At 51.2% G+C, this 26,449-nt stretch overlaps 1 protein-coding gene across 2 annotated transcripts in view; it reads right to left on the bottom strand.

The window, feature by feature from the left end:
• Positions 1-359: 359 nt before the first annotated feature.
• LOC126524536 (LIM/homeobox protein Lhx1-like) overlaps positions 360-26,449 on the bottom strand; it is a 197,347-nt gene continuing 171,257 nt past the window's right edge. For both annotated transcript variants that reach the window (XM_050172834.3, XM_050172835.3), the window contains 3 exons: positions 16,864-17,056; positions 2,690-2,872; positions 360-602 (listed from right to left, as the gene is read on the bottom strand). In XM_050172834.3, coding sequence (XP_050028791.1) covers positions 409-602; positions 2,690-2,872; positions 16,864-17,056 — 570 coding nt within the window. In that variant the 3' untranslated portion in view covers positions 360-408. The remainder of the gene's footprint in view (positions 603-2,689; positions 2,873-16,863; positions 17,057-26,449) is intronic.

Here is a 26,449-nt window from a genome sequence, read left to right as displayed (position 1 = left end):
CGCTCCGCTCAGGGACTTCTTTCGCTCAGGTTTAAACATTCGAAACCCACGATTGCAGCAAGCATCTCCTACCTCCACGAAAGGCTTGATGAGCAAGAGAAACAAGGAAAAGAAAATGAGGGAAACACCATTGAAAGGGCGAAAATGTGTAAAAAAAAAACAATACAGCACTCGACAGTTCGTTGGAGTCCACGTATTATTTTTTTTCTCCCCCTCCGTTGTCTCCCATCTCAGCGCGTTCACTGGTCTCCTCCGCTGTCGTTCCAGAGCTGCGCGGAGGATGGCGCCACCGCCGTCTTGTCTTGCGGCGCACGCGTGGTAGCAGATCGAGGCGAGGAAGGGCCAGGCGCCTCTTTTCGCTCTCTGTCTTTTCTCTCACGGGGATGGGCGGTGCTGCGGCAGGTGACGTCACCAGACGGGCGTCTCGCTGATTGGCGGGTGGTTGAGCGGGGCGAAGCCGCTGTCGGCGCGCGAGGGCGCCCCGTAGGGCTCGCCCCCCTGCAGGCTGAGCACGGCGTCGGGGCTGGGTCCGCCGCGCGACTGCGGCTGCGACGTCGGCGGCGGCTGCAGGTAGGGCGCGTCCGAACCCAGGTTCACACTCCCTGCGCATGAAGAAGAGCACGAAGCGACGCGGCACTTGAGCACAGGCCACCACCGGGTACTTGATAATTTATTTGCGCGTGAGAAAACAGAAAAGTAAATTTAAGGGTTCCGGAAGGTCCTGCTGAAAGGCAAGGGCCATGAAAAGAGATATTCCCGCAGAACCAACCATCTGCACCCATTGGTACGTGCGAACAACTTGAGAGCAAAGTTTACGCTACATGAGGCACTAGGGAAAAATAAATACGAGAGGGCCAAACAAAAGTGACGTGCGGTTTGGTTTTGTTAGCAAGTGATGATCAGCTAACCAAGCCGGAAGACAAGGTAAGGTTTCTGCAGTGTAGCCAGGTAAGGAAGGTTGCGCGTCTCACCATTCGAGTCAGGTCAGGTGATTCGTCTCATGCATGCGCCTCCGCTGAAGGAATCAATCTCACATGCTAAATTGCGCACCTTTTCTTTTTTTTTTTTTTCGCTTCCGTGCGTTAACTCTTGTAGCGCTACCTTCACCCTGACATAGCTCCTTTATTATTCAAGGACGAGTCGACATAAACTGAACCGCATGTTAATGTCGCCACCTGCTCCTGCGCGTGTGAGAAGAGCGCGCAGGATTAATTCCGGTCGGCCGTCAGAGTGCGTTTGTTCCGGAACCGGTAACACCCGCACGGTGTTCCCCCTCCACTGGTCCTAAGATCAGACGCTCTTTCTGTGCGCTTCACTTAAGCAGCGATTTCCGCGTGGGCGCCGTGTTACGAAAAGGTGCACCGCGCGCTGACAAAAGGCGGAATGTGTTCCTGTCTGTTTTCGGTGCAGCGTCGAGACTCCAGTTTTTTTTTTTTTTTTTTCGTTCGTATAAAGCATGTGGACACTATATAAGCCGACGAGACACTAGATTGATTCACACCATGCAGTAAAGTGCTACTTCGAAAGAAAACGAAACTTGATAGTGTATATACAGTGGAGGAAACACAGGTTCAAAAAGAAAAAGAAGAAGCTTGCTTTGATTTTTCCATCTGACGCCGGAACCGCAGCGTCGGACTTTCAAGCATCATGTTTCAGATTTCGAAGCACAGTTTGGCGTTCCTGTATAGGCTCGTTTTACACGGACGGAAAGTTATCGAGATTTGCTAGGTTGAGTTCCGAGTTCATTTAAAATGCAACGAAATACCTCTTTGTTGATAAAGAAAACTCGCGAGCAGGCGCTGTCGAAATTTGTGACGTTGCAGGGATCAATAGTGCCCGAGTTTCGAGATCTGGTCGGTACTCCACCCCCTCCCTCTCTTTCTTTTATTTTTCCTAGGCTGATCTCTTGTGCTTTCGAGAAGCGCAATTTATAAATACAGCTAAACTTAATATTGATCTTCGTGTAACACTCCACCATGCACTGCGCGACAACGCATCGCGTATTCTGAAGCAATCACACACAGAACGTATTCTCATTCGTTTGCTTCATAATCATCCGCATTTATTCTGTATGTATCGTTGTGTGCCGTAACAACAAAAGGACGTATACTTACAAACTCCTCTTGCCGGTGTAGGTATATACACATGTCTTATACTGAACTCCTCTTTCCGAGAGTGCTCGCATTCCACGGCACAGTGTTCCAGTCTCATTTGGTATACAAGCGCCGTATAAGGCATACCGCAGGAGTCTTGTAAATAGTTAAATACGTGATAATGAGTTGGTCCCTGCACAAAAGAGTTACCAGCACTGAATTGACTTGTTCTTGCCTTGCAATAGCGACGGAAACGACAATCTGCTGGATTTATTTTGGATGTCGCATTTCCTAGGAATATTCGCACGTCGGATCGGGTGATTTTTCTTTCTTGCGCAACCTTCGCTCTTCAGGCTTCTGTGCCTGAGAAGCACAACCCTCATTTGCCCACCCCTAACGTGTGTTTGTGAAACGCTGAATGCGCCCGTAGAACCATTTTAATGTATACGAATAGACTGTGTAATACCGTTCCTTGTGGCATTAAGGCTTAATTACCGACTCGCATTACTATAGACCGCGGTGGCGGCATATAGTATACGCAAGGCCGCTCATGAAGCTGTCTAAGTATGCAGTGTGCAGTTGAAAGCACCACCCACCTGGTCCGGCGTGCGAGTCGAGAGGTCCCCCGGAGCCCTGGCCCTGAGGTCCGGAGCCCGTGGGAGGGAAGGGCATGCCGTCGGGTCCCGGCGGCGGAGGAGGAGGAGGAGGTTGCTGGCCCGGGAAGAAGTCGTAGAAGCCCGCCTGAGGACCGTACCCGAAGTCGGCCGGGTTCGACGAATCTGCAAGCAGGCGAGAAGGAGACGGTGAGCTTTCGATGGGAAGGCCGAATGCCCCCTCGATGTGTATTAATTCGCGCCTCGTCGTCCGCTCACCGCCACAGTAATTCGCCGTGTACGAGACGTGCGTGTATACACAATGATACTAACATGTCACGTATCGGCGTGACTTATAACCGTGTACCAAGGAAAAGTAAAATTCTCTAATCCGGCGAATATTCGGACAGTTACGCACGGAATTATATTCCGTCGCGCAACGATATAACCTGTGTACGCCCTCGTGCCTTTGCAAGTGCTGCAAACGACTTGTGAGATGGAGCACGGTTAGAATACAGCCCGGTGTGCTGTAACCGAACGTTGAGCTTTGCTGTCGCTGTCGATACTTCTTCCTTTGGGCGAAACTGACAACTTTCTTCTTCTACTCCTTCTTTTTTTTTTTTTTGAGCCACATAACAGCACACTCGCGTTTGACATTTGTGGTCCGAAAGTGTGTTGCTTGGCTCATTAGTCGATATAGAAAAGTGAAGTACGAGAGGAAACTACATACGCATAGAGAAGGGAGTCACGGCTGTATAGACCTGCACCGTCCGACAGGCCGATGACACGAACACGTAAAGAATTTAAAAAAAAAAACGGGTGCGAAAAGGTGGACATGCCTTCGCGGAACTCTGCGCTCTCCCACGGATGGCCGCGAAAAGTTAGCAGTTTTTCCTCCAGTGACGGCCACGTGAAGCTGTGTTCAAGAAAGTTGCACTAGATGCACGAAGATCGTGCGCAAGAAATTAACAAAGAAAAAAACACACAAATAGAGAGGAAACGAGCTTATAGAACCAAAGAAAATGAAGGCACCAGCGATCATAGAAATTCATAGAAAAAAAAACGAAAGGAAGAGACACGGCAGAAATTACACTTTAAGGCCATTCCTTTATAGAGAAGAACCAGCAGAAAGAATAAAGCATTGGCTTGCGCTTTATGTGTGTCTGTGCGTTTTCTTTCTTTCTTTTTTTTTTCTTGCTTTTCCAGAATGTGACGCTCATCTCATGATTCTATTCTACACGGTAAATAAAGTCCACATACAATTCCAGGTGTAAGTTACTTGTTCACTTCAAGAGACTGATTCATCCGTCGTGTTCCGGCGTTCATTTCTTATCTAACGAACCAATTTACCTTTTAGCAAGAGACCTTATGAACAGGCATATAAACCGATGTGTCTTAGCTTTCTCGTTCATGGATAGGTCACTGCAGTAGACCCACATAATCGCTTCAATCCATAATAACCAATGACCTGGGATCATGATGTCGCCTCCATTCACAATTTGTTCGCCTGGTAATCTCGGCATATATAACTTGTATGATGCCCAAAATCGATCTTGCAGGTCCGCACGCGCACGTGCTCAGTTTGAGCGACAGCGATACTTTAACGTGCACGGTAATCGCACTGTGCGCGATCGGGGGTGTCTGTATAAACTTCGTTCGCCGTTGATGGGGTTTGTGAATGCAACGAATTCCGTACAGACGAACTTCCCGTTTGTTGGATGCATGATGCGCGTCTGTGTTAGTCGAATATTATACGCCAATTTCCTTCCTAACGTGTATCACATGTTCCTGAGCCTGTTAGGTGCGTGCTCTTTTTCGCAAGAACGTATATACCTTCTGTTCAGTCTTAGAACATCGATGCCAACCACTGCAAGGTGAATTCACTGCTCGATTTCACCGCTGGCGGTATTTGCAATGCAAACGAAGCAGAAAGTAAACATGCAACACTGTTATGTTGTATTCTTCGTCCACGCCATCACCGTCGCGGCCGTTCAGGACACGAAACGGCGACTTCATGCTCAGCAACATAACAGCCGCTGATCCGGGGGAGGGGGGGGGGGGGGGCGCACGCCTGTTGTCACTATTTAAACACCCTTGCCGCTGACAGCGTCCGCGAGACGACGTCGTCATCTCGCGACAGGCGCGGCCGGCATTGGGGTCTCGCCGTCGACCATAACCGCCGCTGCAGGAAAGACGTCAGTCGCGGGGACGCGCGCGAATTCGGGTCACCCACATCTCGGCCGTCGCGAGGCCACAGAGACACACGTCACCACAGAGACACACGTCGTGTTGACGAGTGACCGTCGCCGTCCTGGGGGCCACCGAGCGCATGGTGACAGCGCCGCTGGCGATTTAAGCTTTGGCCCCTCGTCGTAAATTCTATATACTATGTGGCTATATATGACTGCGAGGCCAATAGGAATGCGAGGAAGGACATAAGACATGCGGGTCGCGAAGCGCGATGTTTACAGACTTATTTGCAGTTTTACGTGATGGGGCACGAAAAGCTGTGACACCGGTGCGCGAAATATGCAGCAATCACTGTAAAGCAGCTGAGCGGCTTGCATGTGGAAGTGCGGACTATTTTACTCGTGTCATCTCTACCGACGACGTCGGTGTACTTCGGGGACGGTGCAAGAGTGCTCGCATGTCTCCTCTCGGCGGATTTGGTACGCACGGCAGGCCGAAAAATTTTTTGAGCATATTACCTGCACGAACGTACCCGCTATTGCCCGTTTGACATTACGCCAACAATCCCGTATTTCTACTCGCATCCAAGGATGGGGATGCCCGTACCAACGGTACCGTTGTTATCACTAATGCTTCTCGCTTCGACTACTGTTTAAAGGAACCCATTAGTGAAAACTCCTCCTACCTAGCTTCTACTCTCCACCATGTCTTCACTTCTTCATGCACTGCCTAGAGCTCCCTAAGGTATTAAACAAGCAAATAAATAAATAAATAAATAAATAAATAAATAAATCTTACGAATACAGACAATACCGCTTTGAAGACGAGAGTTTTGAAATAGCTGCCCGCTTTACTGCCATTTGAGAAAGCGGTTCGTGGCGATTCCAGTGAGTTGTCGCCTTCGCTTAGCGTAAATGAGCGCGGAGTGAAAAGGGAAGGGCCACAAGCTCGCACCCTTACTGCTCAACGAGGCCGCTTCTCACGAACCATTGCATCTCGCCGACAATATCGTTATCCGTTATCCAGTTAATGCTTTCTCCTCGCGAGTCAGAAGGAAGCGCCCCCCATATATGCACAGGTTGAGGGCGACTTCTATAGTTGTTGGACTTCTGTCTTCTTTCCCCTCCTTTCCCGTCTTTCTTTGATTTGTTTTTTCTTTGTTTGCACCCGCCGCGCTTTAGACGCAAACAACGGAAGTTCCTCCGAACACTACGTTGTGGCCACGGAATGCTACTGCAGTTGAAACACGACATGTAAGCGCTCGCTCGCAGGTACCACATACGCACGCACAAAACAAGCGGCGCGTACTTCGTCATCCTGTCGGCCGTCGTCCGCGCACACGTCTCGGGGCGCCCGTCCGCGATCGCGCCGCCGCGTATACACACCGACTGAGTGGCAAGCCCGACAGCGCAGGTGCAACAGGCGCACGCGACGCGTGTCGCACCAACGAGTGCACGTCCGCAGCACTTCCTGGGCCACAGGGGTGCACGCGGGGTCGACCCAGAGGGTGTGCGGCACCGTCGCGCCGCCGTCGGCCCGACCCCGGACGGATGAAGCGGTCAAGTGGCGGAAGAAGACGGCGCAGTCGATCCGTCGCGTTCTCCACCTGACACTCGCGCAGCGGTAAACCGCGGGAGGGCCGATGTGCGCCGCGTCTCTCGCGACCGCTGCCTCTCCCGTTTCTCTTATCTTTTCTCCATCTACACAAAGGCCGAATTGTCCTTTTGTTGTTCCGCCTCGGAAAGCCCTGCCACCGGGTCGCTGGGGGCGACACGGGGATGTCTTCCTTCCTTCGAGTCCTCGCGCGGCGTGAAGTACACCGCGCGCAGGCGAGGAAGCACGAAGACTCTTGTCGGCGGAGCGACGGACACCCGCCGACACGTGCAGGGGGGCGGCGGCGGTGAGCGCAAAAGTATGCGAGAACGAGGAGAGGGGGGCAGGAAGGAGGCGGCGCGCGCACGCGTTTCTTCCGAGCGGGTCAATGCATGCACGGCTCCGCCGCACGTTCCTCGGGCGCACAGGCGTGATGGAGCAGGTCGGCCGGTCCCGCTCCTCCATCACGCGCCACCGGAGCGGCGGCGGCGTACCACTCGCTCCTCGCAGTCGTCGCCGTCTTCGTCATCCTCCCGCTCTGCAGCCAAACGGCGGCGGGTCTCCGGAGCTGCAGCTATACATGCTCGGCGACTTGACGCTGCCGAGGTGATCCGTCAACGTCAGCCCGTCGACGTTGTTGCGCCGAGGTCGCCACTGCTGCTGCTGCTGCTGGCGCGTAGCGGCTGCGCTCTCGGGCTCCGCAGTGTATGCTGCCTGGTGCCGCGTCCTCCCCCCCCCCCCCCCCCCCCCCCCCGTTTCTGTGACGTGCGCGCGCGCCGAGCAACCGACGGGCTGACGCGTTTTCGTTTCGCCTCCTCGGCTTTCCTCTTCGTGGCACGCTGTGGTGCGAGCTAACAGCGTATACGTGCGTGTGTGTGTCTAGACCACCGTATGGCCCGCCGGTGCCTAAGCCGGGGAAGCGTTGTTCGCGCTCCCTGCTCTGCTTCCTTCGTCGCTCCCGCGGAGACGGCCACTCCTCCGCTCCCGCCGTTGCCTCCGTTCTTACGAGCGTTCCTTCGTTCGCCTGATCGAGGCCGCGGTGAAGGCGGTGCGCGTAGACGGCTTTCTGTGCGAGCCAATATGGCTGACGATTGCAGCGAACACGGCTGTCGAAAGCGCGTCTTTACTTGCATTCTACATAAGGGTATTATAATCATTGTTACCATCTTTATTTATTTATTTGTTTTTGCATTCGTGCGACGTATAGACCTTGCGTCTTCTTCTCCTGGAGAGAAGATGCCCTCCTTTTGGTTCCATTTGTAACGAATAACAACAAAACACGGGCTGTGACACGCAACCGTTCCTTCTTTTTTTCTCGTTTCTTTCTGTTTGTGTGTCTGCTTGCTCGTGCGTTCTATTTTCTTATGTTGGAAATGGGAACTGGTGTGCCAGAAACAACTCACAAATATATACTTTCCGTACCAAAACAAACAAACAAACAGGCAAGAAAACAAAAGCACACCGGCATAGAAACTCGCCGGGAATCACCCTGAAACCTAGCCGAACCCGGGTTCATGCGGTGCGCGTCTGTGCGCACATTGCGTCCTGTGCGACGCTGCATTCCGAAAACTTTTTCACACATATTAAAAGCAATAACTAACAATGGGACAGATTCGAGCGCACGGAGACTGATTCTAAGATTGACGTCACAACCGCCTTATCGGGATAGCTGCGCGCTATGCACTGTGCCTGTCATCTGCTACGGCGTAATCTGAACGCTATTATCTGATCATCAGTGATGTCGATACCGTAAAGTTATGCCGCAATTATTTTGTTAGCGTCTACGATTCGTTCCTGACTGAATACAGTCAAGTTCTGTTGGAGTTGGCCTTTAAGGAAGAGGAGAGGGAACGAAAGCAACTTCTGCAGAAGCTCGCAAGGTTGACGAAGCTTCACGAAAGGAAGAACTGCTGCAGGAGGCTGAAAACGCATCGCTGATGTGCCGTACTCCGTTTCCCTCTGCGGCGAGTTGTCGATTGTTTCGGCCTGACTCCGGGATACGCTATAGCCACCTGGTTAAGCTCAGATGGTACAGCGACCGCTACGGAAAGGCGTTCGTCCCGAGTTCGATGACCGCTCCAGGAAAAAAAAAAACATTTTTTTTTTTCAACTCCGAAGCTTTGTTTCCGAGAAACCCGTTTGGGTTTCCTCCGTAGGTTCGCGCTAAAGCTACACTGTAAACGAAAATAAACCCACCTGGGAGTGTTTAACAGGTGATGTGCCCTAAAACCTCCCCTCCTGAAATATTTACTCCGATGTATGGGAGCAAAACAGCGCCATTCCCTCGTTTCACTCCGCTGGCTAGCTGCGAGAGTATTAAGGCGACATGACGCGATTTTACTCCGCTTCAAAGTCTTGTTCTCCCGTGAAACTCCGACAGGGAGTTTTAAAGAACTCCCCTCCGCCGAAACTGGTTGGTCACGTGGCGCTTCCCGTGAGGCTGTGCGCCTTGCCAGCGACCGGGCGCGTTCGGCGGAGCCGGCAATGCTCATGGCTGACGGTTTGTTTACATCTGTGAAGTGTCGTTCCGTGACAGCGTTTCGTCATCTTGTTTCCAGTATTTCCTTCCAGAAAGTGTTATAGGCATGCCTGAAGCTCACTGTATCTCAGCTTCAAGAACGTTAGCTCTGATCGCTTTGCTGACAACGATGAATGCAAGAGCAACGTTTTCAAGTGCGGAAAAAGGCTTAGGCATACCTCGAAGCTGCTCACTGGCTCGGGATGTTGACTCAGGTTCTGACTGTGTTTTCGTGTTGCGTGACCCTGGCTTGTGTTCTTCAGTACGTGAAATACGACTTGTATGTCCTTGTGAATACATGCTGACAACGTCCGGTGTAATGTTTGAAAGGACCGCGTAGCAGTGGCAACAGCAGCCACTGTTCGAGCGACGACATCCGTGCTAGTCGCGCACGAATGGCGTACCCCAAGTTCGTTGCGGTGCTGTGTTGCCAGTGAGAAAGACCGGAGTGCAAGCAACTGTATTTATGTATCTGTGAATGGATATCCTCGCCCGAAGAAAAACGGTAGGACATAAGTATGCGTACTGTAAATAAAGCTTCTTATTGAGCGATGTGAATCGAATTGTTAACGCGCATATAGGTTTTGGTCACGTCGTTGCTTCCCGATATTGCATTAATATTACGCTCTATCCGAGACACTGATTTAGACGCATGCCTGCTGGCTCCAAGTTTAAGGAGTCACTCGACAGATCAGCAGTGTTGCTCCTTTTCACAGCCGAGAGAGATTGCTTGGACGCAGAGCAAGTAGTGCGGTGTATAAAATGTATGACTACGCATTTTTTTGGTGTTACGTCGGCTGCTGCGGGTCATGCTCACACGTAATTTCTTGCTACGCTACCACTATATCGCAAAAATTTAATTTTGCTATGAAGCACACGCACTTCCATTTTACTTGCTTACTGTAACTAACGCACTACTTTTCGGCCGCGAACGCCGGCAGTGTGCGAAGTCGCTTCAGCACTCACAGAATGGCATGATAATTTTGAGAAATTACGCCATTAACTTATTTTCTCTCACTATTCTGAATTAACAGTTTTGTGTTGATTAAGGTATTCTGTTAATTTCAGCGAGGCAGATCTCGTATGAACGAGCATGTGAGTCGTAATTCTGAAAACAGCACAGCTGCTCCCTAGGCGGTTTCGAGGCACACAGTATCGTGGCTATATATACTAGCACCGTTGCTTCTTGAGTATCGCGTGTACGTAGGATGTCTTTCAAATTTCTGCATTGGGTATTTCTGAAATGTTTATGTATGTCATGATATATGTGCTTTCATTGACTTGTTTCGTCGATTTGACGCGGTCTCGTGTGCGTATTTCGAAATTTGACCAGCAGCCTCTGCATGTAAAGATGTTCGCGCAAGCTCATGCGATGCCTCTTTTATACTCCCGTTGCACCTCGAAAAAACTCCGTCCATTGCAAAGCAAAAAATAAAGAAAAGACAGAAAAATAAACTCCCATAATTCCACGCAAAACTTCCGCTCGCACGGAGTAAAAATTCTACTCCGATCATACGGAGCATAATAAACTCCGAACCGGGGGGTCGCTATAGGACAAGCATTATACTCCCACCTCGGAGTTATTTCCGTTTACAGTGTAGGGTGGAGGCCAATTTTTCATTTCTACGATCGTGCACAGTGTATATTGCGGGACGTTCATACATAATTTCAGACAGCGTACAACGCTCCATACGCAAAAACTGTGTACGCGACGTGCAGGGCAAGAAGGCAAAGAAAATAAGAAAGAAAAGACAAGATTGTTCTTACGGCACGTCTGCTCACGTATGTGCGAAGACAAAAACATTGCAGGAAAAAAGAAAGGTGCGCGGACGGAGGAAACCACGTGCGTGCCGAAGCGTGTGCGGTGCACCCGCGGGAGCCAGGCCGTTCATGCGCGCGTCTGTCGCTGGCGCGACTTTCCTGTCGAGCGAAGCTGGCGATCCGAGACGCTGGAGGACCCAACGATCGCGACCGCGGGCGCCGTATACCGACAGGGTCCCCCTAGCGAGCAACGTCGCTAGAACTGGCGGGAGTCGCTTTCGCGGAGGAGAGGGTGCGCGATTGCATCGCCTTCCGAGCGCCACCTCATTAATTCGCCCCCCCCCCCCTCCACCCACCGCCCAGCGGCTCCCAAGCGCCTCGGCGAGGTGGTCGCGCGCGCGTCTCATCCCGTCTCGATGAATTACCCGGGCCGCGTGAGGAGCATGCCCGCTGGGCCGCGCGCGCCTGTACGCGTAATGGCTCCTCTCCGGCGTGCCAAGCGACGCGTATCCCCACTTTCCCGCCCCCAGGGTCGTCTCCCCTTCCTTTCCTCCCCCTCCCCGCGGGGGAATACAGGGGCAGGAAGTACAATGGGTCCGCGCGGAAGCGCCGCAGTAAATTGCGGGCAGTGGGCGCCGGAAGGTGCTCGCGCGCAGGTGCTCTTTTTTTCTCTAAACGCGTTTCGGGGGAGGACATCGTGAAACGCGTGTCTGCTTATACGCTGTATACAAGCCGTCCGGCGATTCCCTTAAATCTTACAGCCGCTGTAAAATAATAATAATCATAAAAAGACGCTTCAGATCCCTCGAGAATACTCCACGCCCACTCTATATCCAACGCGCTCTCTCTAAAAAAAGTAAAATTATTATCACAAGGAAAGGAAGGAAGAAACCCAGTACCGTGTAGGGTAGCCGTCGCGATGGCTCAATGGTTATGGCGTTCTGTAGCTGAGCACGAGGTCGCGGGTTCGATCATTCGTAGCAGTGGCCGCATTCTCATGGGAGCAGAATCCAAAAGCACTCAGGTGCCTTTGTTTCGAGGCACGTTACGCCTACAGTACGGAAGCGCGCATTCTCGGGACGTTTACATTTGGCTTCAGCACGGTGTAACGTATTTTTAGGTGTAACGTGCGCGTTGAATAATGTTGACAACACGCGTAAAACTCAGCCAGCTAGCAATTGTCCGCTATAAGGCTTTCTCGTGTATGGACACTTATGTTGCTTTAGTATGTGTTAAAACCGATCATTTAATCAAGCAAAATGCAACCCTCGAAGGTCAGCACTGAGCAACTTACATTCATTACACGGTTAGCTATACGCGGTGTCCCAACTATCACCCACAAAGCTGGACAAAGCCAAGGTAATGTTATTTGCCGTCGGTTGGAGATACTCAGATTACCTTATGCATTCCGCCTAATCACAGAATTAGTCTTAATCAATAAATAATTATTTATTAATAATTAATTTATAATAACACCATCACCTCGTTTCTATCCAGCTACGTGGCATTTGCACATTTTCAAATCGCGGTGTATGACAGTCATATGACGCCCTGCATGTAGATACAGAACGACGCTTCCGACAAGCAAGCACAGCTGCTAGAGACACGGTGTCCAAGTCAGCCTGCACAGATAATACTTCTTCGACCATGTTTTTTTTTTTTTTACATGACTATAGAGCCTGCGTAATGCAGGCTGTAATATATGTAATATACACTGACATGACGAGACGCGACTCTGCAACGCGCAGTCGCCCGGCCCGCGGTGCAATTTCAGATTTCTACTTATAAGGCCTGCAGCGATTCGTCCTGGACGCCACAAAGCTTACAAAACGGCAAGCTCGTGCATTCGTCACGCTTCCTGAACCTCCGAAATGTGTCTGTGCTGACTCAGAAAAAGGTGCAACAAGAAAACAGAAAAAAGGCCAAAACTAGCCAAACAGAGACAATCCTGCGAGTGACACATACATACATGCATATAAATTTCGAGAGAAGTCCTTTAGGGGCCGAGAGAAAAGTGGAGAAGAATCGAGGCTCGATTGCGGCTCGATTGCGGTGGCAGAATGAACCTCCTCTCGGGGGGAAAGGCGGCGGTCGCCGCGGCGCGCCAACCGATATGCACGCTATATTTGTGCACCTATCGACGGTGATTCCCGCGACAGGAGCACGGGCCTCCCACCAGCACGAGGACGGCACGCTGCCACGCTCCACTTGGCCGCGCCGCACCGAGACTCCTCGGGGACCCCGGAGATAGAACAGTGCGCATGCGATCGCATACATCTATGTAGGGGTACACGCGCGGCACGGGACTCGTCGATTAAAGCGCGCGTCCCGCCGCTGGCCCCGGTTCGAACCTGGAGGCCGCTGCAGGAATTGCCCCGCGGTGGCATCGTTTAGGTCCCCTTTGTCTCGCCTCCCCTTGCACCCTCGTGCAGCGCCCCTCGGGGGATCCCATCACTCCTGCCACACAGGGCAAGACCATGCGCACGTGGTCGTATACTATATACTCGAGCACACTACACGGGCGGCTGAAGACTATAGCTGCGCAACGCGACAGGTATATGTATACTGCGCAGATGCGTTCTTGCGCGTGCGTGGACACCAATGCGTGCTGGATTGCGCACCGTCCGCGCACACGTTGACACGTATTCGTGTGCTCGATGCAGCAGCCCCCCCGTGCAGTATTCTACGCGAGCGCAGCTCTTAAATTATTGTGCGATGTGAGGCAAGTGTTGGGGAGATGGGCTCGAAGCTTGCGTCGGGGGGCCGAGCGAGGTGCATGGGGTGTTGGAAAAGACGGGAAGCGATGCGTGCGGGCTTGTATGGTTCCTTCCGAGTTCCGCTCTCCGTTTGGTTTGGCAGACACAGGCGCCAGGACGAAGGAAATGGTTGCACGCGGTGCGGTTCGACTTCGACTATATAGAGGACGTGCAACAACACAGGCTGCGCAGGCGTCGTGGGTGACACGGTTCGTGGAGCAGCGCCGTTAAACGGCTGAAGCAGGCGACTCGACGCGCCCGCTCTGTATATATATATATATATATATATATATATATATATATATATATGTATATATATAATTTTTTTTTTGCGAGATCATTATATGGCCCATGAAGTGGAAAATCCGGCGGCGTCAATTGCCGGAGATGGTTCGAAAAGTCACGTGGTCACAGAGACGCGCTCCCGCAATGCTATCACGCCACAGCTCGCGCGTTCGTCGTCGCTTTCTTCCACAGCTGGCTCCGATATGCCCCTCGTCGTGCATGCCAGCGTTCCCACTTGCCCTCTGCGAAGCCGCTGACGGCACTGGCCCATGGACTACCACTCGGTGCGGTGATTTCGGCGAGTTCTGTCGTGCGCTCCAATGGACGAACCTTCGACTTCTCAGTCGGTAGCAGAGCTCGACTCCGTTGGACGTCCACCCAAGTACGCGAACGAAGCCGAGACACGTGATGGGAGAAATGACACGAGGCAACGTGAAAAGAATACCATTATATGTTTCGAAAAACGAGTCGTCATGGGGAACACGTCGCAGCGCTGTCGCATTAGTCCACGTAGGGACACCTAAGTGCCCTTCACTTTTTAAAGCCTCCTCGGATGGCAGACACACGAAAAGAGAGCCTCGCTCGGTTTTATGTTTCGGATGAATGGCAGAGGAGGTATAAGCAGTCACGAAGGTCGGTTTCGGTGTACATAGCTGCACTATATTTGATTTGAAAATTATAGCAGAGCTAACACATGCAACCACAAAAGAACAACGACGAGACACAAGCGCTGAGGTTTTGTGGTTGCATGTGCTAGCGCTCTTATAATTTTCAAGTCAAGTATGCACCAACTCGCCCAGAAAGAAGTTTCAGTAAAGCTGCACTATAGTATGTGGCAACCAAAGAGACAAATTCTCCTACCTTCATTTCATTGGGCCACTTCCTAACCTTATTTGAGGAGCGTTTCGTGGTTCCTTACCGCGAAGGATTTATGGAGGACGCAAGTGTATTCTGAAAGCTCCACCCCTCCTTCACGATATGAACCCTTTGCTTAGGTAAAGAACGGATTCCACGCGTCAGAGTTCGAGGATATTCGTCCAAGTGTCACCAAATGTCCTTATTCAGCAAAAGAAGCTATTTCGCCAATTACTTTTTCTTACGTTACATCATTAATATATAAACGCATACGCTTTTCCCCGATTAGCGTTCAACGCTAACGCACGTAAGCCGCTTCGGATATATAGTATAAGTTCATTGTCGTCCTGCGCTGTTTCGCCCTTAACTTCTGAATTAACAGTTGCATTTACTTTAGATTTCTGTCATGATGCTTCGACAGTAAGGTATTCGTGACAGCTGGGTGCTGTTCCTCAGATAGGTTCTCAATTTTTTTTCTTGCTGTATGCTTAACAAAAGAGGTTGTACTAGCTCGACATGGCCTAGAGATTCGGCAGCGTGTGCGGCAAGCAGAGCGCGCGCTGCGGTGTCTTGCAAAGTAAAAGCAAACCTTTGCTTGTGTTTTGCACTTCGCGTTTGCTCAAAGTCGCAGCCGCGGTTTTCCTTCTCGCCGGCCAGCCGGCCACCGGTAATTGCGCGTGCGCACACGAGCATCACGTGGGCAAGCATTGCGATGAAGCGCTCGTTCAGTGAGATCAGCGAGGAAAGGCATTGCCAAGAAGCCCACCTAGTCCAAAAAAAAAAAAAAAAGAAGCGAGGAAAGGAAGCATGAAGGTAGCTTCGGGGATACCTTACGGTAAGGGAGCGCCAAGGAAGCCTCTACTGAGGACGCCTCAAGAAGGAAGCCTTCAGAATTGACCTAAGGCGGCCTGAACGCAATGAACGCTTCCTTACTAAGGTAAGGAAGGTTGTATGTACACTGTCCAAATTAAACAAAATTTGCATTGATGCGCCAGCCAATTAGATTCGCTTATCTACCTGACGTCAAGCGTTTTCGCGTGTTTAAGACAACTGTTTCCTCCGTAAAGATCGGCCTTTGTCTCACTGGTTTCAAGATGAAACCTGAGCGTCTGGGCACATTTTTTATAGGTGATCCTGACGTCACCGCTCAGCCAAAGGTAATATTTTAGCACGAAGCAATGAGCTTTTATTTTCTAATTAGCCTAGCCTTTACATTAGCCGACCAACGTCATCAAACTGTGGGCGGACTCCAGCTGGTTCAGCTCTCTTTCACAGGTGGTGAGCAGGTGCGCTGCGTTCTTGTGGGCGGAGCTTCTTTGTAATTCTGAGGTTGTCACCGACCGACTATAGCGCTGTACCATAATGCAAACGTAGGCAACGTGACAAGTAAGGTGGTGTATGTTGTGGTTCCCGCTTATACAGTGCAAAGCCCTTGAATGCGGTCATCGAGGGCATTCCGCGATGCACTGCGACGCTGTGCACCGAGAGCTGGAAATTGAACAAGCGGTCAATGTCACAATATTCGTCGATTATCCTCCCTCTATAGAAATTCGCTGAGGGCTTAGACTGCCGCTGAGAAGACGTGCCAAAATGTTTCAGAAATGGGTGGCAGCTGGAGTTTTTATCGAATACGTTCACACTGATGAAGCAGTAAGCCACATGATGTTTTTGTCTCTCGCTCTGAAACATGATCACAATCAGCGGGCACTCACTATAGCAACTTTCTATTGCCTCAATGGCAACCTAACAAAGATTACATCAACCTCTATCGATAAAAAGATGAGGCCCCGTGTATAAGGGGCACGTTCGACGTCAACAGATCTACGCAGCAATGTCACGACGAGGAAGACGATGTACAATTCCTGTCGAAGCACGTATGGCGATAACAAGTGTATGCGCAGGGAAGTGCGACACATATCTAGCTACGTTTAACGGTTGCATGCCTGTCGCGTCACAGTGGCGCATGTCCATTCCGGGGGAATGGCCAACAAAGCTTGACTTTAAACGTCACTATTAGGGAAGAGAAAGTTCTTTCGCTTTGCGAACAACGCCTTATTCAGGCACACATTCAGTGCGTCTCATATACGTATCATGCCCGAATTCTCCGTTGAAGACCTTTAGGGAAAGAAACTTTATGTGCGCCAATCTGCGGTTTAGACGGCACAGCTAAACCTCCCTAAAGCATACAACGAAGCTCGCGCGCATATGGCGGCGCTCACCGGAGAAGTAGCCGAAGGCGGAGCTCGGCGGTCCGGGTCCCATCTCGGGCGAGTCGTCGAGCCCGTCCGGCGACATGCCGGGCCGCAGGGAGCGCATGACGCGCCTCGGGCTGCGGAAGAAGTGGCGCCGGGCGCCCAGCGTGCTCAGCTGCTTCATGCGGCGCTCTTTGGAGCGCCGGTTCTGGAACCACACCTGCGGGGGGGACAAGGAGCAGGTGAGCGCGGGTTCCCGAATTACGCTCTTCGAAAACCATCTGGGGCACTACACTCAAAGCGAACAAATTTTACATGGGCATACAGCGAAATGGCAACACGAGGTCTCTCATATAGCGAAGCCAACGGGCCTATATAGTCCGCGGTCACGACAAGCGAGGCTTTTTCGTATCGTTTACGGAAGGATAAACACTTGGAGCGGTTTGACCGCTTGTCAAAAGAGAGCGTTACCAAAACACTACAGTACAGTCCATGCCACGAGTAGGAAGCAAATTTTATTTACAGGAAAGGCAGAGAGGTCGACCTAATCTGGTGCGATCTATGGTCTGCTACTCATTACTAAAGGGAAAGGGAGTGAAAGTGCTGGGACGAACGATGATGAGAAGGACCGAACGCTTTCGCACGACGGCGGTCCTGTTAGAGCCGCTCGTCTGTAGTCCAGTGCCATGCTATAGGAACCTTGTTTTGCCTCATATCTCTGAGCTAATATTATTATCCTTAGAGCTGCAGTTAAACACGTGTAAATCAATACGACGCGTATGGAGCGCTACGAACAACTGACGAAGCACTTCAGCAAGGAACGAGACGCCAATGGCACATTTTCTCGGAACGACAACTATATACGAGCTGAAAGAAAAAATGAGAACGCGGCGTGTTGATAATTTTGCTCGAAGAAATGCCAATACCAATATAAAAACTCCCCACGAACGGATAAGTCTGTCGCTGCGAGCGATGGGCCTCCGCTGGAATCCGCTATTATACGGCAGAGAGTTGGAAATAGTTTATGAGCTATACCCAAGTTACTGTAGAAAGAAACCGTCGCTCATTACGCGAGCCGGCTGCCGACTGAACCAGTCACGTGAGCGATTGAGCACCTAGGCGCAGTTTAGGTACACGAAAGCAATGCCAAGGTCGCGGCGCAAGCTGCAGCGCATATTATTGGGTCTCAAACGCACACTAGTCCACCCACGTTCGTATATCATATCGATCGATACAGAAGCCGAGCCGCAGCCACTTCAGCGCCGGAAGAGCGTCTTCCTAACGATGGGCGGATAGGTGGACGGATATCGTGAGTATGGAAGGAGAGCCGTGGCAGATGCCACTACACGCTCATTATTTTTTGCCTTTATTGTCGACCCTTAAACCCCACGGTTTCTATTCGCAAATAATCGAACCCAACAGGAAGTTATTGCCCCCAAATTTAATGCATTTTCATTCCGTGTGTTCAGCTGCCTTTACGCCAACAATACTCTAGCCGTATTTTACTATTCTACACATCCGATTCTATAAAGCATAAGACCTACGGCAGGAGAACTACATTCCTATTTACCTGTGAATTTACCTCTATAGCTTTAGCGAAGCGCCATGCACGCGGCACAAGGAATTAGAAAAAAGAGAGAGAGAGAGAGAGTACACCACGAGGCACGCGCGAACCAGGCGTCGCGTCACCAAGGTGGGCGAGAATGGATTCGCCGACGGCAGTGACCGGTGGAGGCGGCGCAGTACGGCATGCTGCAGCGGCGTATATATACATAGGAGACGGCGTGATAAGGGAAGGAGCCTCGGTTCGGCGGGGGGAAGCACTACGAACGGGGAATTCACCGCCGGTACGCGCGTCTCCTACGGATTAGCGAGGAGGTTCGCCTGGGGGACGCCGATAAGGAAGACCCCGGGCGGCGATCGCAGCCGCAGACTCCGCGCGGCGGACACTGCCTTTGTATGCAGATCTCGGCCAGGCAGTGTCGAGGGAGAGAGCAGAAAGGGGGAAGCCGTGCGTGCGTGTGCGTGTGTGTGTATGTATATATATATATATATATATATATATATATATATATATAGAGAGAGAGAGAGAGAGAGAGAGAGAGAGAGAGAGAGAGAGAGAGAAAGCACAATGCGTGAGCCGCTCTGCACTAGACAATCGCTCTGACGTCACGATGGTCGCCTTACTTCTCGCACCCACAGTACAGTTTCCTTGTTCCCTCTTTTTTTTTTGGGGGGGGGGGGGGGGGGGGGGAGTTGCCGAATTGCGTGCTCCGCAGTGGCGTTTCTGTGTTTACGATGACGTCTACACGTCGCTGCGTACGTTTTACTTCGGCGCGGAGCTCGCTGGTGTGTTGACGCCCTTCTGCGCGAAGCACTTGGCGCTGGGAAGATTCCGCTTACGTAAACGCAACGCAACGAAGATGCTTGCAAATTGCCGCTCGTACCAGACCGTACATTATAACCTACGTTTCGTTCTGCCACTCTGAGCGTTTCGGAAATAAAATATGTACGGTGTACTGTGAGCATGGCTTTCCAATACACGTTCATTACTCTTAGCGACATCGCCGACTCCACACGCGCAGAGCTATATATAGCAGACGAGGGTCGCGCGTAGCGAGCAAGATGGGGAGGGGGGAGGGACGGGGGATCATAGGGGTGCTAGCTCGTACATACGCTCACGCTTAATCTCCAGACTACGCACGAAATCTTTCTACAGTCCAATGAGATGTGGGGAGAAGCCCGCTTGCGGACTTTCGCTCATCGGCTATAAACTGAAATTTGAAACACGTTTGGGCGTTACACGGTTCGTTTGAGTTGGCAACAGCGGCTTGAGGCTCGCTTCAGCAGGTAGATTTCAGACTGCGCCGGCAGTTGGAAGTGCAGACTCGTGTAATTAAGCGTAAAAATGTGTTCGCGTTAAATTGTCTTTGTTGTTTCTTTTTCGCAAGCGAATTTACTGTGACGGTACTTTCGATTACTCCCAGAGTGTCTTAGTTTAGATCGAGTGAGGCTGTAATCGCCGAAACATCGGAAAGCAAATGACAACGTTCTGACGTTGTTGCCACCCACGCCCGACGTGAAACATGACAGTCTTCGCATTTTCTAGCTCTCGTAAATTAATGCGTTGGACAGTGTACAGACACGAAAAAAGCTTCTGTATAGGGCTAGTGCTTGCCAATGATTTTATTCGATTGAATGCGACGTATAAAGTTCGAACATGCTTAGGTTATTTGCAGCGTAGAAACCTGACGACCACGCGGGCAAAGAGTGACATGGACCGACGAAAGCGCTTCTAATGACTCACTTTATTCGAAGATATCGCATTAAATATGAGACGCCAATATACGCGACAAGAAAGAAGACATAATAAACTACGTAAAAAGAAAGAAAGAAAACACAGAAACAACCAGAAACACACGTTTTGAACATATGTATACGCCGCTCTCTTGTAAATAATCGCTGTAAGCTAAATGAAACTTTAATCAAATCCAGTCAACCTGTTTTGCTTAGCCACGTACGGGCGGCTCAATCACTGGCCGTGCTGTCCAAAAGCCATGAGCGAGCAATCGAAAGTGAAAAAGAACAGGGTTTAACTTAATTCCCCCGCGTAACGCAGCGACCACGCGGTGCGGCCACGTGGAAGACCGCGAACAGCGCGCAACGTGGTCGGGACACGCGCGTGAAACTGTACAGCGTCCGCACCGTAACCGCCCCCGACTCACGATCGAGTCGGCGGGTGTCAGCGCCGCGGGCTGCCCTGACCCGGCGGTGCAGCAGCCGCGGGCAACCTTTTCATTACGCGCCGAATGGCTGGCACCGACAACGCGTGCACCCGAACGGGGCGTCCCGCCGCCGCCGCCGCCGGTACCACAACCCCCCCCTCCTCCCCCTCCGCCATTCTCTGTCCCGCTCACCGTGCCTCCCGCCGCAACGGTCACCTTCCGCGGTTGCTGCCTTCGACGCCGCTGCCGCGCTGCTGTGTATACAGTGTGGTGCTGTATTGTGTTGCGGTCGCGCCACTCGGTAATAACAGCCTTCCGAGCAACGGAGGCTACGACGCCGCGAGGGCCGACATCGTGCCCCTCTCCCTTCCGCCCTACACACACCCCTCTTTCACTGTAAGGAAGCATGGGGGGGGGGGGGGGGGATGATAGTCATGTGTGTGTGTGTGGCTGGGAAACGATCGAGCGGCCCCGCTGTCACCCATCGTACGCTTCCCTCTGCATTTTTTTTCTCTCTCTCTCTCTTTGTTCTGTTCACCACTGACCTCTTCGTAAATTCGATCGCTCAGATAGCGCGGTGGGCCAAATGCCCGATTCTTCACTTATATGCGAATCCCAAGCATGGTCACGTGTCTCGCCGATCACGTATCTCCGTATAAGCGTGGCTTGTGGCGAGCAGTCTGTACGCTGCTTCGGTAGATTATACATTTGGCGCTACTGTCTGTACAGTCGCCTCCGACTTAACGCAAACAATCGCGAAACATCTCTATAGCGCCTAAATTTGAGCAGACTGAGGCCGTAAATAGCCAACATCAAATAAATGGCAAGGAAGACGCCTTAAGCTGTAGAACTTTCAGGGCATCCCAAGTTCCCGTGACTATATCATGTACAAGTCTCGAGCACCAGCCGCAGGAAAAAAAAATTAAGAAAGGGAAGAGGAGCCGAAGGCGTGTCCGCGTCAAGCATGACGGAGGCCTCCCCGATTGCACGAATATTCTGCTTTGTAGCAGGCATCGTGCCTTTCACGCTTTCTCGTGTGCGGTGTCATCATATTTCTGCTTCGTCCATGTGGCTTCCGCGGGCCGCTTATATATGATGACCAGTGGGGTGCGCAGCAGCGTACATTTCTTTGACTTTGTCACAGTTCGCAGCAGCAGCGTGCAAGACCGTACCATAAAATTATAGCAGTCTGTCTTTTAGCTATCACAACCGCGGTTTCCTTTGAATGGTCTGAAGTTGTTACAGAGGTTACAAGCTTGGGCCAGTGAAGCTTCTCATGTGTTTGAAGATGTCGCAACAGGAGCAAGAGTGTGCATTAGGCTCGGATGTGGATGCGGTAGTAGGTTCTTCAGATGTCGTCGTCGCAGGAAGGCGCTCAGTCAAGTGTTCTATGATAACTGAATGCGACGTAAAGTTGCAACATGCCTTATTTCAGCGCTGCAAAGGCAGAAACTTGAGGACCACCCGCACAAAGAGAGACATTGATCGACCAAAGCGCTCCTAACGATTGACTCTATACGAAGATATGGCATTAGTTATGAGACCACAATATAGGTGACAAGAAATGAAGATTGAATAATCCATGCGAAAAAAAAAAGCAGAGTCCCCACACGCACCTGAAACACGCGTTCTCAACACAGCTACGACACTCTGTTTGCAAATAATCGCTGTGAGCTAAATGAGGCTATAATCAAACGGAGTCCACCTGTTTTGCTTAGCCATATACGGAGAGCTAAAGCACTGTCACTGCTGCCCTGAAACCATAAAGGAGCAATGAAAATTGAAACTAATATCGTTGCCGAATATACGGCCCCATGCATGTCATCCAATTCAGGTTCACCTTACGGAGAGGTAACGTTTTGTCAATTGTGGAATACTGCGTAGCCATTTCGCATCCACGGTTGGGCAGTTTCAGACACCACGTGGCTAAATCGCAAACGACGTGGGCCACATATTAAAAAGCTAAATTAAAGCATTGGATTTCACGTCCCATAGCAACACACGCACTGTTAAAGAAATCACCGCCCATGCACTCCCTACAGATGGTTAACCAGGGAAGCTGAAACGTGCGGCCCCGGTGTTTATCTCTGGGTTAATGCCGACGGTTCAATAAACGACGAATTGGTAGGCTGCCGGATACTCGGTACGCAGTTGCTGCTTGCGCTCGGCTGTACGAGCCTGTTCTTGTGCCCGGGCTGCAGCATCGGCACGGCGTGAACGAGCTCGCTTCCGGTTCTGCTCGCGGCATTGCTGATCGAAAGCTGCCTGCTCCTCAAGAGTACGTATCACGCGTGGCCTACACATTTCGGAGCCGGAGAGAAGCTGTTGTGCGCGCGCTCGGCTGCGACGGAGAGCAACGACGTCACTATTGGCGCAGCCAATCGCGAGCCTCTCTTTCTCCTTTTTGTTTTTCGCGCATGCGCATGGGGTTGCACCGCAGGAGTTTTCGGCGTACAGGCGACAAACAAACGGACGGACGAATCGGCTAGACATATACAGCTTCGCTGTAAAACAGTGTCCACAGCGTATAAGCGTGCAATTGCAAACTATGTAGCTTTCCAGGCAGAGTCACAATTCTCGTTGTTCGTGCTCGTCAAAGGGTTTCCTTCCGGTGCTATAGACGAAATCTCCATCCAGAGAGACTGCATCTTGCCAACGTATCAAGTTGGAGCATATCTGTGCGTTTATATTCAAAGTTATATAGTTATAAGTCAGCACTTTGTGTTTTTCCGAGCCTCCTGCATTATGCGTAGTCGTTACGCATAGCTATACGTCCCTCGTTTCGCAGAGCGCATGTGTCGCTGTAGAAGTGCCGAGAGTAGTCGCTCTTTCAGTTCACATGCCGCTTCCATTTAGGTCGAATACCAGCATCTTTCAGCAAAGGGCAAAGCTCCCTGCTCGTTTCTGTGTGCTCTCCATCAATACCGGTGCGTATACAAGCACCCACACGTACGCGCTCGAGTCTGAGCATTGGTCATTATTCATTTCCTTCTATAAAGATCATCCAATCAGTGCTTTCTAAGCCAGAAGTTTAACGGTGAAATAGAAACAAGAAGAAAACTCGCCAAGTGCCTGTGTGCGCGGTGAAGTCGACGTTGCCGCAAAATCGTCCGGGCACCACCGTGAAGCCCCGCGTCGAGTATCTGAGAAAAAGAGCTTCGACTGTTCGCCGGCGCATCCTCGGATCCGAGCTAATTAACTCGTCGCCGAATGAGACGGGTTCAAGTATCGGCATTGAGCGCGAACTGTCTTAGTAGCGTCTTCCTTCTCCCTCAACGCGCGCTTTCGAGCCGCCAGATGCGTCCTCGCGTATAGTGAACAGAGCTTTCGAGGAAAACGCGAGAGCAGCTAGCCATATGGAGAACCATTCCGTTGCACGTTGTGTTTGCTCTGCGATGCGCTCCCGCGAATTAGCTGTACACGACGCCGAAGAAAACGATGCAGTTTCTTTCTTTTTTTTTTAATCGACGCGGTTCGGTGTGTGCAAGCTTCCACATAGATAAAGAAGGGTGTACACTAGAAATGACGTGCTGCCGCTTTTCCAGAAGTTACAGGAGCCGCACGTGTCAAGGCTTCAGCGCGATCTGATAATTAAATTCAACGTATATTTAAAACCAAGTTGTTTCCCCCCTTTGTTACAAAGGGCTTACAGCGACAGGAAGTATAACTGCTTTCAGCCACAAGCTGCAAGCTCCATTTCTCAACGTATACAGGTTTGCTCCATAGGTGGCGGCGTACGAGGTATATGTATACCACCGCGATTGTCGGTCATACGTAGAGTCATCCAATAGCCGCTGTTTGGAGGCCCTCCGATAAGTCATCTCCTGCTCCCCACGCGTAAGTGCGGCAAGGCTTTTTTTGTTGTACCACTATACACCGAGCCGAGCTCGCGATGAAGTCATCTTTCCAGTTTATCTCGGGTCTTGCGCACACACAGTTGCCCAGGAAGTGGCCCTTGCCTTATTGGCCCGCCTTATTGGCGCCCTCAGCTCGCGGAACCACCAATTTCCAATTCCCCTCGGCAACACCGCCCGCTCACCTATAGGAGCACCGTGCCTAGGGGGGAGCACGCGTGTGTGGTGCGTATACAGTGCGGCCCGTGCAAACAACGGCGCTCCAAACGTAACCGCCGGCCCATTTACCTTTTTTTCCTTTGTCCACTGATTACACGCCGCGCGCAGAGAGAGAGAGAGAGAGAGAGTAAGCGCGCTATCGTATTAGGCAGTTCTGCACCCGCGTCACAGGTGCGTCGCCGATGTTCCGTTTCGTTTCGACGAAGGCGGCGCAACAGTGGTTTGGCGGCGGCGTCTGCACCGTGTGACGCCCAGCGCGCACGACCTTACGCACGACCGTATCTCTCTCTCTCTCTCTCTCTCTCTCCTTTTTCTTCCTTCTCAGCGCAAGATTGAGACGTCTCGCACTGACCGCGTATTTTGGAACGGTTCTCTCCGTTATGCTCTCGTCTCGACTGTTGTGTGCAGCGCCGCGCGTAGCTTCCTAAAGCGGAGCGCCTGCAAATGACTGCCTGATATGGGTCATGGAGCTCCTTACGAAAGTTGCTATAGAGGAAAACGTGGCGGGACGACCATTCGACTGTCGCGGGAACGTACGCGGATTTGTATGAACCTTCGCGCTTGCGGCTTCGATCGTTCTTGTGGCCTTATTTATTGCGCTTTATCTGTTCTAAATTGTCAATAAATCGTACTTTTCTAAACAGTGCAAGGGAGTCTGTGCAAATTCATAACCGTCGTGAATTTTCGCACTTATAACGCACTATTTCGTTGAATAGATGTTCTATTTGAAAAGTCACAAAGCCGCTTGAAGCCAGAAGGGCCAAGTTTACGCATACCCATGTACTGATCATCAAACTTAAGGAAGCTCAAAGGTCACACTTGCAGCTCACGTATGCAATATAGGGTGCCTCAATGCGAGGCACCCTAATTGACCAGCGCCTACATTTCTCTCTATAACCACTTTGTAAAAAAACTCTAGGGCATTGCTGTACTGCGGGTTCCAATCTAGCAAGAGGTTTTTGTTTTTCTATCTTTTTTTTTTTCTTTCTAGCTCTTGATCCGCCCAAGCTCTGCAATGGGATTTTCGCAAGTGGCCAAGAGCGGCGAGTGTCCTCTAAGGATTTTGAAAATAGTATTTACCGTTGCAAGCATATATGGCCACGTGGAAACACGGAAACACTACATATATATACACGCTCTGCGCTGTCCAGGCTTCAGCCCCGCTTCCTCGCGACTCCGCCGCATTGTCTTTGTCGTCTTTACAACCCCTGTATCTCCCACCCCAGTGCAGGGTAGCAAATCGGAAGCTCGCCTCTGGTTAAGCTCCCTGCCTCCCCCCTCTCTCTCTCTCTCTGGCGCAAGTATACTGCCACGTTGGGCACACTATATATATATGGTGTAAAAAAAAGTGTGGCATATGCCGCGCGAGCTGTCTGTGCCAGTCTATGTATATTCTCGTACAGCAACGCAGCCCCTACACTTCTACAACGTTCACTCTGGTGCTTTCTAGCTTCAGGGCAACCTGCGTATACGTGCCTCACACGCATTATAAAAAAGAAAGACTTCTTAAATGTCAGCGGTCGATCAAGCGCATTGAGGACGTATCGATGATGAGTACAAGCGCATAAATTACGTGAACAGTCCCGTCACAAGCTTCGCAAGCTTCTCGCGGATCTGCTGAATGAATTCTCGGGTTTTACGCGTCAAAGCGACGATTTGATTACGAGGCACGCCGTAGTGCGCGACTCCGTATTAATTCTGACCGCCAGGGGATCTTTAAGGCGCCCCCAATACAAGGGACACGTACTGCTGGCTGTTCCTGCATTTCGCCCCCCATCGAAATGCGGCCGGCACGGCCGGGATTCGATCCCGCGA

This window comes from Dermacentor andersoni, chromosome 3 (assembly GCF_023375885.2).
Source record: "Dermacentor andersoni chromosome 3, qqDerAnde1_hic_scaffold, whole genome shotgun sequence".
In the NCBI taxonomy this organism is placed as follows: Eukaryota; Metazoa; Arthropoda; class Arachnida; order Ixodida; family Ixodidae; genus Dermacentor; species Dermacentor andersoni.
Note: the sequence above shows the minus strand (reverse complement) of the source record. Positions and strands in the feature narration are given on the sequence as shown.